The sequence below is a fragment of the Rhinopithecus bieti genome, unplaced genomic scaffold (assembly GCF_001698545.2).
Source record: "Rhinopithecus bieti isolate Rb0 unplaced genomic scaffold, ASM169854v2 scaffold_5924, whole genome shotgun sequence".
In the NCBI taxonomy this organism is placed as follows: Eukaryota; Metazoa; Chordata; class Mammalia; order Primates; family Cercopithecidae; genus Rhinopithecus; species Rhinopithecus bieti.
Window position 1 is genome coordinate 854033 of NW_016805189.1, and position 15471 is coordinate 869503.

At 37.4% G+C, this 15471-nt stretch overlaps 1 protein-coding gene across 3 annotated transcripts in view; it reads left to right on the forward strand.

The window, feature by feature from the left end:
• The first annotated feature begins 227 nt into the window (after positions 1–227).
• The window catches only part of GRIP1 (glutamate receptor interacting protein 1), a 298768-nt gene continuing 283524 nt past the window's right edge, over positions 228–15471 (forward strand). For all 3 annotated transcript variants that reach the window (XM_017871570.1, XM_017871572.1, XM_017871571.1), the window contains exons 1-2: positions 228–261; positions 1464–1763. In XM_017871570.1, coding sequence (XP_017727059.1) covers positions 1481–1763 — 283 coding nt within the window. In that variant the 5' untranslated portion in view covers positions 228–261; positions 1464–1480. The remainder of the gene's footprint in view (positions 262–1463; positions 1764–15471) is intronic.

The following is a 15471-nucleotide window of genomic DNA, read 5'->3' on the forward strand; positions in this document are numbered from 1 at the left end:
AAAGTTCTTAATCTAGAATTCAGATGCAGGCGGACCATGAGCAAGCCTCAGGAATCCTGGAACCCATTGCCTCTGTGTCTGCTTAAGTGCATTTTTGTGGGAAGGTGATTCATAGTTTTCTTCTGATTCTCAAAAGCTTCTGTGTACATTAGAGGAAACTAAAAAATATTCCACAGATGCAAAATTTAGGTATTATGATGTCGTATAATGTAACATTCTGAAAGTACAACATGTCCACCTAAATTTCAAAGGACTGAAAAAGTAAGTATTTAATCTTTGGTACTGATGTGTATATTATTGTCACATGAATGGCATTTCGCCCCCCACATACCAGTGAATAAGCATATTGGAAAAATTAGAGACCACAGAACCTCGGCACCCAATTTTGGCAGACATTGACGCACATAACTTGTGGTGAACATTTAGAGGGTCACAGGTCATCTGGGCAGTTCCTGCACACATAAGGTGGGAGTCTAGCACAATGGTTAAGTTCAGACTCGGAATCCACAGCTGGAGTTCAGCCTGGCTATTGCTTCCCTAGTCTACAGCTTTGGACAAGTTACTTAATCTCTGTGTACCACCATTTTCTCATCTGGAAAATGAGGGTACTAATTGTACCAACCTTTTGTAGTTTTTGCAAAGAGTAAGTGATTGACATAAGGTGAGAATAAAGAGGTCTACAGCTGCTGAACTCCTGTACCAAAGCCAGAGTAGCACATCAGAGGACACCCTCTCCCCTGAATTCTACTCCTTTCAGCACTCATACCTGGTCTCTACTTGCCATCACTATTATGCCAGGGCCCTCTGTTGCTTTCATCTTGAACTTATATGTGACTTTCCTTATCCCATCAATGGGGTGGGGACAGGTGAAGGGAATGAAAGCTAGAATGTGATACTGGAGGATTGCCCTCTTTTAAGGTAGCAAATAAAAATATCTCAGGATTCCAAAACACTTATTTAATCAAGTAAAACTGAAAACAAAGGAAAGCAGTACCTCTCTTATATGGTCACCTAGCAAGGCTTATGTTCCGGGTTGAAGCAGTTGTGCTTCAGCCTCCCAAGTCACTGGGACTGCAGGTGCGTGCCACCACGCTCAGCTTATTTTTGTATTTTTCATAGAGATGGAATTTTGCCGTGTTGGCCAGGCTGGTCTCGAACTCTATACCTCAAATTTTCCACCCGCCTTGGGCTCTCCAAGTGCTAGGATTATAGCCATGAGCCACCGTGCCTGCCCTTCCCCCAAATATATTTCTGAAACATGGTTTATACTTGCAGTCATGCCAATGAAACTAATCATCTATCAATCAATGAACATTGCTTGAAAGTCAAGTAAACACAAAGGGAGATAAAGAGTAATTTCATTTTTATAAGTAATTACACATGAAAGATTAGCAAGGATTCCATGAGTAGTAGTATCCATTCCTACTTAACTGAAAACTTAACGTACCTTTTTTTGTGTTTAGAATTTCTTGAAAGATGAATGGACATTGTGGCCCATTGTGAGAAAGCCATGGCAGAGTCAGTTAAGAAACATCAGTTTAGCACTTCTGAATCTTATCTTCCAGCAACTTTAATACTGAACAGCATATCGTTTAATACTGATGGCTCCATACAGTATAAAGAAAACCTGTATCTGTCTGCCTCCGAAGCCCTAGATGCTTACGTTGATGATTTTCACTTAAACTATGAGCCTCCTGATATTAACGATACAAAGGTTAACCTGGATCAGAGTCCTCTTGAATTTCTTGCTAAGTCAAATAGTGGTAAGCTTTCATTATTCTCTGAGTTTGATTTTTAATTATCTATAGAAAGCTGATGCTTTGAGAAGATACATACTCTAAAAGATTTTTTTCTTGGAAAATAATTATCTTGAAATTTATGAATCTTTTTATAAGATTATTATATAATTTTATACTTCCAAAACTTTTCCAGCAATGAATTGCTTTTAATGGGAGTTAATTACAGAAAACACATCCCAGCATTGATTTGAGTGGCAAAGCTCTGGCTTTGGAATCTAAAGCATTGGACTTCATGACTGAAAGTGTTACAAAGTCACTTAAATTCTCCAAGCCAAAGTTAATCCCTTTGTAAAATGAGAATAATAATAGTAATAGTAACATGGTTATTATGGGAGCTCAATGAATGAGAGAACATTCTGTAAATTGTTGCATGTATAAGGTCCTCAGACTTTCTGTAGCACAGTGAAGAAAACACTATAATAGAGGACAGGCAACCTAAGGTCTGTTTTCCAATCTGTTAATGACTATTGAGATATGAGAAGAACTGCTTAACTTTCTCTGGGCTTTAGCTTCCTTGTCAATAAGATGAGGAGATTGAACTATATGAGCTCCATAATTTAAAAACTCGATACGATGCAGATGGCAGAAAAATTCAATTAGCCCACTCCAGTATTTCAGTATTTCTCATTTAAAATTGTTTTCTGTAGAAGTTGAAAAAATACCATTATAAAACTAAAACTGGGTGTGAATCTGAATTTGTGGCTGATTGACCATAAAGCCATTGGGGAAATAAATTCCTCTAATAATAACTCATTTGTATTAGTGGAAGTACTATTACCACCAGTAAAAATGCCTGTTCTTCCACTAAACGTGGTCTTTTAAAGACTGTATGCTAAGCTAAACAAGAGTATTGAAAAATTATACATTACAAAACTAAGGTGACATTTGTTGCTACTGATTTTAGACTATTATGAAAACATTTACCATAGTATTGTATGCTGTACTTGATAGGCAAAATTAAAATAGATGAAACAGCTTTTTATTCTTTCATAATTACAAAAATAGAATTAAATGAGTAAATGAGAATTCTTGCAAGTCAAACGGAGTCCTACATAAGATAAAACCATGTTTCTTTATGCTATCTGGTTATAATATTTGACATGGTTTGATAAATGCAGAGATGTGATATGGGGATTGAGAGTGAAAGTGGTGTATAAGTGTCTACCTGCGCAACTGAAGTGCAAAATATTTTGTAATCTATTCAATAATACTGCTGGTTTTCCTGATAAGGATTTTCAATCCTCTTTTGAGGTTTGGTGGTAGAAAGTTTTTCTGTATCAGTTTTTCTTTTGAATCCACAGAGAAGAGGCTGTGGAGCAGGCACTTGTTAATGACTTGAAATGTGATACAGGCAATTGCTCTTTCCCTGGTTTTTCTCAAGTTGTTAACTCCACCATCAATGTTATTCTTGGCACTTCTTCACGAAAAGAAAAATGAACACTATATGTTTTTTCTGATCATAAGAGTGATATGTACTCATGGTGATATGGTTTGGCCTTGTGTCCCCACCCCAATCTCATCTTGAATTGTACTCCCATAATTATCATGTGTTGTGGTAGAGAATAAGTCTCACAAGATCTGATGGGTTTATCAGGGGTTTCTGCTTTTCCATCTTCCTCATTTTCTCTTGCTGCTGCCGTGTAAGAAGTACCTTTCTCCTCCCACCATGATTCTGAGGCCTTCCCAGCCATGTGGGATTGTAAGTCAAATTAAAGCTCTTTTTCTTCCCAGTCTCTGGTATGTCTTTATCAGCAGTGTGAAAATGGCCTAATACATATGGCAAGAAAATTTCAGAAAATACGTAAGGATAAAGCAGAAACCAGGCCAGGCATAGTGGCTCATGCCTGTAATCCCAGCACTTTGGAAGGATGAGGCAGGAGGATTGCTTGAGCCCGGGAGTTCGAGACCAGCCTGGGCAATATAGTGAGACCCTATTTCTACAAAACATTGAAAAATTAACTGGGCATGGTGGTGCACACTTGTAATCCCAGCTACTGGGGAGGCTGAGGTGGGAGGACTGCTTGAGCCAGGGAGGTGGAGGCTGCAGTAAACTAAGAGCCTGGGTGACAAAGCAAGAGTCTGCTTCAAAATAATAATAATAATAATAATAATTAATAATACCAAAGCCAATCATAATTCTAACACTAAACTATTATTAATAATTCTATATAAATTTCCATTTTTTCTAGGCAAATATGTATTTCAGAATTGTACTATCCCCACCATGCTATAACCTCGTTTATTCATGTACTGATACTTGTGACTATCATTTCATGTCATTAAAATAGTTCTGTATCTTTACATTAAGTGGTTCTATAATATTTCATTGTTTCTGTCAAGACATTTTGGTTGTCACTAATGTATTTATTGTTCAGAATGTTACTATTGCCACATACATGTTTGAGTGGCTGTCTAGTTATTTCCTTAGGATGCATTTCTAGGAATAGAGTTTCTGGGTGAAACAGAATGCACATTTTAAAAGTTTTGGTTCATTTTGTTAAACTGTCTTCCAGAAAGGACGTGCCTATTTAAACACTCCTACCAATGTAGGGAAGGGTCCTTGTTTCCCCATAATCTCAGTGCCCCTGGATTATGAACTGGGTTATGAACTTCTTTAACCCTTGCCAATCTGCTGGGTAATAATTGGTATCTGTGTTTATTTTGCATCTGCTTGTCTTCTTTTATGAATTGCCTTTACTTTGTTTTGTGTATTTAAATCTTTGTCTAGAATATATTTTGTTATTACATATGGTCAAAGCCTAATTTATTTTAAAAAACAATTCCACTTGCCTCCCTTATAATAACCTGAGTTCTCATATATACTTAGGCTTACTTCTTGACTTTTTGTTCCATTGATTCATCTGCATTATTTCTGTACTATTATCACTGCATTTTAATTACATTAGTCTTAAAATAAGTTTAATATCTTAGATGGGATGGGGTAGAGGGTTAGGAAGGAGGTATGCCTATTCTTACTCATTTATCCTTCCAAATGGATTTTAGAATCATTGTTCACAATTTGCAAACATTAGTCTTTGGATTACTTAGATCAGATTCTTAACTGCCCTTCTGGGCCCTCCCTGATCCCTTTCAACCCATTCTCCACCCTGCATCCATAGGGTTCTTCCTAAAGCAGGAATCTGCTTCTGTCATTTGTGTGCTGAAGACACCATGATGGCTCCCCATCATCCTGGGGATAAGGCTCCGACTCTTTAATATAGTCTTATTGGTGACCTGGCTCTTACTTAACAGTCTAGCTTCAATTTCTCATCTCTGCCCTACCACACACACACACACATACACACACACACACACACACACACACACACACACTCTTTCCCCTTCCACTGTACTCCTTTCTAGCAGTCCTGACCTGCTGCTAGCCCATGGAATTCACCAGGCACGTGGTGCCTCCCTGCCTTTCACATGCTGTTCCCTTTAGCTGGAGTGCTGTCCTCTACATCCCCCTTTTCTTCTGTAAACCCTTCTTTCCAGCCTTGATTTAGATGTCACTTTCCCAGCACCACCCTCCTCCCTGCAAAGTCTGGTTTAGTTGTTCCTGTTGTGTTTTCTTGGCACCTGTAACATCCCCTAGGATGGCATTTAACACTATATTGTAAGAACCTGTCCACTGGCTTCTCTCCCCCACGAGATTGATAAGGTCATCCAAGCTCTGTGTCTTGTTTAGCATTGTAATTCACGTTGTAACTTGGCACTGAGGGCACACAGTCAATTCTGTTGAAGAATAAAGCAGTCTACAACACTATGATCTTTATTTTTTCCATTCAGGATACCCTTTCTATTGGCAGTATGGCTGTTATAAAAACTGTTACTCCGTCCTTCACGTTTAAGGTGATGCTTATTTCTACTTTGCACATGTTCAGTAGGAATGTGATCTGAACAGTGCTAGGTGATGGTAGCACTGCGATCCTTATAAGGCATGGTGAAGGTAAGAGAAAGAGGTGACCCACAGAATTAATGCCCTTGGGAATCCCTCCAGGTCTTTACAAGATTCTCAGGGTTATTTTGAATTAACTTATATTAATTCAAAGAAATAACATTTCCTCGGAGTTTGTCTCAGCTTCCATTTTAGTTCTACTAGTGTAACTGTGCTTGCACTAAATTCATCCAGTTGCTCATGTGTCATGAAAGAATAGCTTTTGCTCATTTTCATGTGTGATAATTTTGAATAGAAAAATGGCGAAGAGGATATTTGAAGCAGGTATGTTTTACAACTTTTATCTCTGAAATTTTAGACTTTTATACTAGAAAATTCAAAAATTTAAAAACTAAATAAGAATGTGATCAGGGATCCAGGCCCACCACTCCCCAAGGATCCCCCCCTCCCAGTCTGACTTATTTAGGCTCATCCCTTAAAGCTCCCCTCGGATGTCCCACATGGTTTTGTCAAGGCCCCCACTGGCTGACTTAGCTTCTCTTGCCCCGGGTAGTGGTAGCACCTGTGCAGATCTTTGTGCTCACATTTGACTGCAGACATCTGTTTCTGTGAGTTCTGTGAGTCATCAACAGTGTCTGGGTTACTACCATTTCCACAGAGCCTGGCATACTTAAGTGAATGGAACTAAATTGGCAAATTATCCTAAAGGATTACTACCTCAGCGTGTCAGATAAAGCCATGTTTGTCTAAAATGAGGAAAAATATGACTATACTATGTGTACTTAATATTCAGCCTACTCTAGCATAGAAATTTGCACAGAAATTTGGGCGATCCTCTGGGGAGAAAAAGTTATTGGCACTCTTGCATTGGATTTTGTCATTGTGTAATTCACTGTAGTGTTGTTCTGTTCTTGTTGTATAAGGAATTTTCCCCCAATGGGGTTTACGAACTATTTCCAGACACATATTTTGTCTGTTTTTGCTTTAAAAGTCAAGTGATTTTTCTTTGTACAGTCAATGTGCTTTGGGAGAACTAGAGAGAAAATTCCCTTGAAAGATTATGACAAAACCCAGAATGGCTTTTGCTTGAAACATTAATTCTTAGAATATTTCTCTTTTAGTTTTTTTATGCTTGTGTGTGGAGAAAATGACCCAGTAATGCTATAATGGCCTATTTTGTGCATGTGAGAGTTGTTCTTCTTTCTCAATAATGAAAAATCATAACTATTGATTTGAAGGTAGACTGATCTGGAAACCAAAGGAGTTTTAATGGACATAAGAAGGAAAACATCCTCACCACTCTCAAAATCAACTTTGAGAGACGTTGTTTGAGTCTTTTCTTCTAGCTTGAGTATCTCTGGGATATTTTGCCATATAATCTATTTGTAGTTTTGAGATGGAAAAATCAGGAATCTGTTTAAAAGGCATCTTGTTATTCTAGGGATGACCAATTTATTTTTCAGTCTATGTTTGTCTGATGTTGAACCAATAAATTGCATATTTTTATTCAGCAACTAATATGTGCTAAGTAATGTGCTTGGAATTAGAGGGATAGAGTCAGGCCTGCTATCTATTCTGAATAACTGTGATCTCTGTCTTCAAAAACTTCATAGTTTAGTAGTAATTCAAATAAGCATAACAGCAATCATTAAACTGCAGTGTAGAAAGTGCTGAGATGGAAGTATGCATGAGGTGCTTTGGGACCAAGGGAATAAGCACCTGAAGCTGGTTGGAAGGTTGGTGGGGGGTTTCAGGAGAAGTGACCCTTCAGCTGAATTTTGAAGGCCAAGTAGAAAATATCAGGTCAAAAAGAAAGGAGTGAAGGACATTCTAGAGAGAAGTGTGGGTATGTGGAAAGGCACAGCATATGTTCAAGGGGTTGCTGGTCATTCAGGATGGATAGAGAATGATGTTGTTTAATTCTGCTTCCTCAGAGCTTGTCTCAGCTTCTATTTTAACTCTACTAGTGTAACTGTGCTTGTACTAAATTCATCCAGTTGCTCATATGTCATGAAAGAATAGTTTTTGCTCATTTTCATGTGTGGTAAGTTTTAATGGAAAAATGGCAATGAGGATATTTGAAGCAGTTGTTTTTTACAACTTTTATCTCTGAAATTTTAGACTTTTATACTAGAAAATTCAAAAATTTGAAAACTAGGAATGCGATGATAGTTCAAACGGACATTTTATGCTGGATTATTTATCGTTCTTTTCTGTGGTTCTTTCTAACTCCTGGAATAACTGTTTAATCTCTTCACAACCCACCTACCTGAAAGAGTCATTTTCCACTAGCTATCCAGTCCTTAATGGATCCACCTGAATTTGATCTCTGCTCCTCCCACTGTGCTGTAATTGGTCCCTGATTTTCTCCCTCACACATCCAACCTGTTCATTGTGCTGTTCTATGCTGTGTGCTTTCACAAATGCCATTCCCTCTTTCCTGGAATGCCCTCCCCCAATACACACATCTTCTTCCTTTAGCTAACTTCTGCTCACCCTTTGAAACATAACTCAAGCTTAGTCTCTTCTAGAAGATCTCCCTAATCCTTTTCTGCCTCAGTGCTCACCTCTCCCCACCCTACATGGCACCTCAGTTCACTAGTAGTAGCATACTCTGTGATTAGTAATACTATTAGTACCCTACTAACAGTCGTATACTAATAGTAATAGGAATACCTAACATTTATTAGGCATATATTATAAAATATATAATATTTACACATGTATATATGTAGATCTGTTACTAATAGTAATGCCAAACATTTATTAACCTCTTGTTATATGCCAGGATTGACTACATGCTTTAGCTGTTAAATCACAATTAGGTTTGCACCAACCTAATACATTCTATTGTTTAATCCTCATAGCCAAACCAACCCCCATTTCACAAAGAAACTGAAACACAAGGAGGTTGTGTAAAATGCCCAAAGCACCAGAGCTGTTGAGTATTGTCCCTGGGTTTTTACCCAGGCACTGTCACCTCACAACTCTGGCTGTAGGCCAGCACTATATCATATGCACTTTGTGTGTGTTACAAGTAAAGCTACAGGATGTAAAGCTGAGACCAAAAAAAAAAAAAAAAAAAAAAAGAGAGAGAGAGAGATCCCAAGACTCACCTTAGACATGATGATCTGACCTCTAAAGAAGGACCTAAATTGACAAAATTGATTTCGTATTTCTTGGTTTATCTTACTAAAAACTAATGAGTAGGAAGAATATAGCCAAAAAGGTAAGAGAAGCCCTTAAACTAGTTTGGGAAAGAATCAAGGAGCCTGGCTGATTAGCTCTTGACTTGTTAACTATTTTGTCTGTCATTATAAAAACTATTTTGTGGGGCAGTAAGAAACAGTACAGTGGCCAAAGTACTGGAGTTTGATTAAGAAGAACTAAGTTTGAATTTTAACACTCACCTGCTCACATTGTAACCCTGGGCAGGTTATTTAACCTCTTTCTCTTTTTTTAATGTACAAAATGGGAGAATTAATACCTATTAAGGGTATATATTGCAGATTAAAAAAAGTGATAAATGTGAGTACACCTAAAATAGTTATATGTAACATCGTCAGAACCCTCAAAATAATTTGTGGAATAAAATGCAAAATATGGTATTTCTTAGGGGTTTCAACATTCATAACCTTTTACTCTCACTCTTTCTAACAACTCGCCATTGCTCTCACCCCAAGCCGTAACAAAAATAACTGTTTTCATAAGAACGACTATATTCTCATTCTGAGAGGGGAAAGTTATTCTTGATCATTGTGTATAGAAGCCTGTGGCATATATCTAAATGGCCCTCCGACTTTACATACACCATGTGGAGTCTTGGCTGACAGCATACAAAAGAGTTTTTAGTGTTCACAGTGCATTTGGTAGCCAGCATAGATTTTGTAGCACTTCTGGTAAAATTGTGATTTATGTAGCTGACTCTTTCAGGCAGTTCAAGTAATTTATTATATCAGAATTCTGCTTGCTTAGTTATCTGTCCCAGTTATGCCCTGAAACTTGAAGTTTTACACTCTGTTTATTTATGACCTTCCATTTCTCTCTCTCCTGCCTTATCATACGATAGACACATATGCTGGAAAATGGTGTAACAGAGCTGAGCAAGACTAGGAGAACTTGGGAGATCAGTAGAGGATTCTACAGTCTTTAAGGAAAATTGGCTCCAAGGGGGCTCAGATTTTGAATGAATAAAATAAGAAGTTGAAATTTTTAAGTTGAGCTTAATTACTTTAACTGTTTATCTTCTGTAATTTTTTTTAAAGCATATGAAAATAACAAGAGGAGAGATATAAAATTATTAACAGAAAATTCTGGACCAAGATTAACAAAATTAAGCTATATGCTTTGGGTTTTGCATATTTTTATTCATTTAGTTTAATTGTTAATATATATACTAGATGTGTGAAATAAGAGTATGTAGATGGACATACATGTTTTAAAAAAGAAGACAAAAGAAGACATTCACATGCCCATCACACAGCTTAAAATACAGAATATTGGTAACCATGTTAAGCCCCTCTATACCCCTCAAAGATTTCATCATCCTTTATCTTCCTAAATGTAAGGTTGTCCTGTGTTTTTAAAGTTATTACTTACCTTTTTTTTTTTTTTGCACTTTCTACTCTCCTGTCAGTGTACATTTTGGTCGTTCCCAGATTTTGCCAATACAAATGATGCCCCAGTTAACTTCCCTGTACTTGTCTCATGTTATACACACGCTAGGTTCCCTAGAATGCACAGCATGTAGCGGCCTGACTGGGCTATGGGCCTGCACCAGTGCAGCTGTGCTAGATCAGGCCAGGCTGTTCTGTGTCCCCTGCCATCAGCAGCATGTGATGCCCATTGCTCCACTGTTACTTAGTTTGCTCAGGCTGTCATAACAATAGTCACAGACTGCGCAGCTTAGACAGCAGAAATTTATTTTCTCACAGTTCTGGAGGCTGGAAAGTCTGAGATCAAGGTTCCAGCAAGATTTGATTTTCTGATGAGGGCTCTTTTCCTGGCTTGCAGATGGCCACCTTCTCTTCATGTCCTCACATAGCACAGAGAGACAGAGAGAGAGAGAGATAAGAGAGAGAGAGTGGGACACACACACACACACACACACACACACACACACAGAGAGAGAGAGAGAGAGAGACAGAGAGAGAGAGAGAGAGATCAAGATCTAATGTCTCTCCCTGTTTTATAAAGACACCAGCTCTGTTGGATCAGGGCTTCATGCTTATGACCTCATTTTAACCTTAATCAGCTCCTTAAAGGCCCTATCTTCAATAGAGTCATATTGTGAAATGGTCAAGGTAGGGGGAGGTTAGGGTTCAACATATGAATTTAGGGTGGATAGGAGACACAGTTCAGTCCGCAGCAATTAACAGATGCTCGCTATTGTTGGAAGTTAGATTTTTGTTTTTTTTGTTTTCAATCTAGTGGATATAAAATGATATCTCATTGTGGTTGTTGGTAAACATTCACAACAAACTTTACAATTTTAACCATATTTAAGTGCATAGTTCAGAGGCATTAAGTACATTCATATGGTTGTGCAACCGTTAACACAATCTATTTCCAGACCTTTCTTTCATCATCTCAAGCTGAAACTCTACATATTAAAAAATAATTCCCCTTCCCTCTCCTGTCAGCCCCTGGTAATCACCCATTCTTTTTCAGTCTCTATGAATTTGACTACTCTGGATGCCTCATAGAAATGGACCCATACAGTACTTGTCCCTTTGTGCCTGGCTTATTTCACTTAGCATAATGTCATCGAAGTTCAGCTATGTTATAGTATGTGACAAGACTTTCTTCCTTTTTTAAGGCTAGTATTCCATTGTAAGTTATTTGTAAACAGAGTATTTTGTTTATCCATTCATCCATCTCTCAGCAGTAGGATTGCTTCCACCATCAAGCTGTTGTGAAGAATGCTTCTATGAACACGGGTGTACAAATGTCTCTTTCAGTTCCTGCTTTAAATTAGACGGAGTATATATGATGGTGGTTTTTAGTTTGCATTTCCCTGATTACTAAAGAGGTGAAATAGCTGATCTTACTTTTATTGGTCATTATTGGCCATTAGTGATTTGTGTTTTCTCTTCTTTAAAATATGTTTATATCTTTTACCATTTTTAATGGGTAACTGATATTTATTGTCCTTACTGATTTTTAGAAGTTATTTATGTATTCTGGATACTAATCCTTTGTTTCTTATATGTGTTGCAATTTTCTTCTCTTGATTTCTGGTATTTACAATCTCTTTATGGTGGCTTTCTGTTGCGTAGAAGCCCTTGATGTAATGGAATTTACCATGTTTTCTTTTGATGATTCCTTATCTTGTTGAATAATTATTCTTCCCTGAAGACATTCAGATATTAATTATTTAAAATTCCAGTCAAAGCAAACATGGATATTTTAGGAAGTAAAATGTAATGTATAAATTTTATTTCTTTTTTCTTTTTTTCTTTTTTTCTTTTTTTTTAGAGACAGGTCCTCACTCTGTCATCCAGGCTAGAGTGCAGTGGTATGATCACAGTTTGCTCTAACCTTGAACTCCTGGGCTCAAGTGATCCTCTTGCTTCAGCCACGCCCTGCAAGTAGCTAGGACTACAAGCATATATCACCACGCCCAGCTAATTTTTAATTTTTTTTTTATAAAGATGGGGTCTTGCTATGTTGCCCAGGCTGGTCTTGAACCCCTGACCTCAACCATCTTCCCACCTCAGCCTCCCAAAGTGCTGGAATTACAGGCATAAGCCACTGCACCTGGCCCAAACTATATATTTTAAATAAGAATGTTTAAGGTTAAATTTGAAATTCCATTTAACAAGTTATTTATTGAGTCCTACTATGTGCCAGATACCATTAAAAGTCACAGATTATTTGTCCTCATGGAGTTTATATTCTTTGAAGGAGAAAAACAATAGCCAAATGAACAAATAATATGATGCCAGGTTGTCTAGATGCTATAAAGGACGACTAAAAGAAATTTCTGTTATTGGAGCCAGAGATCTCTCCCACCCATGTGGGTTATGTAGAAAGCACAAGAAGGGTTCAACATCGGAAGCAGAGTGTGGCTTAAATGGTACAAATGATACCCCATAGGCAGGGGTTCTAGTCCTGGCTCTATCACTAGTTCTGTAAATTGGGTGAAACTCACATTCAGTTAAATGTGTGGATTGAATTAGGTAATCTATATGACTTCTTTTGCCTTGAAACATTTTCTTAAGTACCTGAAAATCAAAGAGATTTTACTGTGTTAAACCTCTTTGGGATAAACTGTTTAGAAGGGAAGAATATGATCAATTTAAATTTTTTTCTAAAGCTAAAAGAACTTAGTTCATTTCCAATTCTGATTCTTAACTCTGTGTCTCAGGAAGAGTAATTTTTTATCATTTCCAATAAAACCAACTTTAGATTCTAGCTGAAGCACTGTAAATGGAAAGCCATTTGTAAAGGGATTTCCCTATAATTAAGATGACTCTGCAGAGAAAGCTATAAAAGCAAGTCTTCCATGATTGGCTGCAAAAAGTAAAGCACTAAAATTGCCAAGTAATACTATAGATTTCAAAATTTATATGTATCTTTAGAGCTAGTCTCATAAAAGGAATGATTATTTAACAGTCTAAATTCCTGAAAATGGTTTTCATAGTGGAAAAAAAAGTAACACATACTGCTATACTTCTTTATCTATGGACATTAACATTTAAATTTCACATTGGAAATGTATGGAAAATCTTTTCATGGAATGAATGCTAAGTTAAATGTGACAAGTGATTGTGATAAATCACTACTTATTACCTGGAGGGAAAGAAAAGAAGCCTTCGTTGCCTAATGAAATATAACACAACACACAAAGAAAATGCAAAGATAGACCATTCTTGAAGTCGAACATAAACCATTTTATGTCTCTGAAAAACTGAAGGAAAGGATATGAATCATATGCTTCTCATCCACCTGAGGGTTATCCTGGACTCTGACTCTTTTGAACTTGAAGTTTTAGTGTTTTTGCACAATCACACTCTCAAGTGTGCTTAAAGAATGTTATTTGACTGCCTTTGGCAACTTCAGTTAAGACCTTGCCAATAGAGATGAGGGAAGCGAGAAATTGCTTAGGCTGTGGCCAGATGTCACATAGCAGAGGGGGTAAGAGCACAGCTTATGAAATACAACTTCTTAGTTTCCTACTTCAAATTCTAGTTCTGTCACTTAAAGAAATCTGGGCAAGTTATTTAACTTTGGGAAATTTCTATTCTTCTGTAAAATGCAGATAGTGGCAAGTTAATCCATGTCTTTACTGACTAAAAGAAAAAAAATGTGGCCATCTTCAGGTACTCAAAAGTCACAAATGCCATTTCCCTGTCTCTCCACTTACTTTCTCTTTCTGGATTTTTTGAATTTGTGATGAAATTTTTATTTTTAAAGAGTGATCTTAAAAGTTACAGACATTTGGCTGGGCACTTTAGCCCATGCCTGTAATCCCAACACTTTGGGAGGCCGAGGTGGGAGGATTGCTAGAGCTCAAGAGTTCAAGACCAGCCTGGGCAACATGGTAAAACCCATCTCTACTGTATATGTGTGTGTGTGTGTGTGTGTGTGTGTATGTAGTAGATACATATATATGTAGTAGATACATATATGCACATACACATATATTACTCTAATATATATTATATATAATACTCATAATACTTTAATATATATAATATATATAAAATATATATATACACACACACACACTTATATATACATACACACACAAAAATTAGCTGGGCATGGCGGCACACACGTGTAGTTCCAGCCACTTGGGAGGCTGAAGTGGGAGGATCACTTGAGCCCTGGAGGTCAAGGCTTGAGTGAGCCAAGATTGTGTCACTGCACTCTAGCCTAGACAACAGTGAGAGATGCTGCTCAAAAAAAGAAAAAAGTTACAGATATTCTTATATCTTCTATAGAGACTGACATATTCTGTATTCTGCCCTCACTGGGCCTTAAGCCAGTCACTTATACCCTGAGCTTCAATTTTCTTTATAAAATAGAATCAATCCCAGTTCATAAGGATTATAGGTCCCTCATAGATGCTGATACACCTTATCACTACATTAATGGATAAGAGCAGGAATATGCACAGTTACCTCAAGCAATGGTCTTAAAACTTGGATTCCAGTATGAGTTTCTAAGAATCTTGAAATCCCTCAAAATTATATGTATTTGAATTTATATATCTCTCTGTATTTCAATACATTCTTAAAAGAGTTTAGGACCCCAAAGAGATTAAGAACCATTTCCTCAACATGAGACCAAAGAACTTTAAAAAGCAAGACCTGACTGTAACCTGACCAAATGTGTCTATATAAATCGATAAGGAAAGTGCTCATTAGAATGGAATTTGGTTCTCACTGGAAGAATGGAAGAACCCTTCATTTTTGGGAAGGAAGCATGGGAAAAAGGATCGCAGAAGGAAACATTGGCACCATCCAGAGAAGAGGGGGTACCTTAGTTAGTGGTCTTCAAGTGTTCCAAGCCCAATAGCTAGATCATCCCTGATGTAAAGATAGAGAGGGGTTGTTGCTGAGGGCTCCAAGGGCTCCAATTACAATGGCTTTGCCATCTCTTTGGATAAAGCTTATTTTGTTTCCATTCCCTACTTGCTTTGTGACCTTCTGGTTTTATTGAGTCTCCCATGCAGTTCTGTTTTAGCAAGTGTTCTACACCTGTAACAACAAATGTCTTATTACACATCCACCAGTCTCATACTCCAGTCCCCTCAGTTTGGTGATG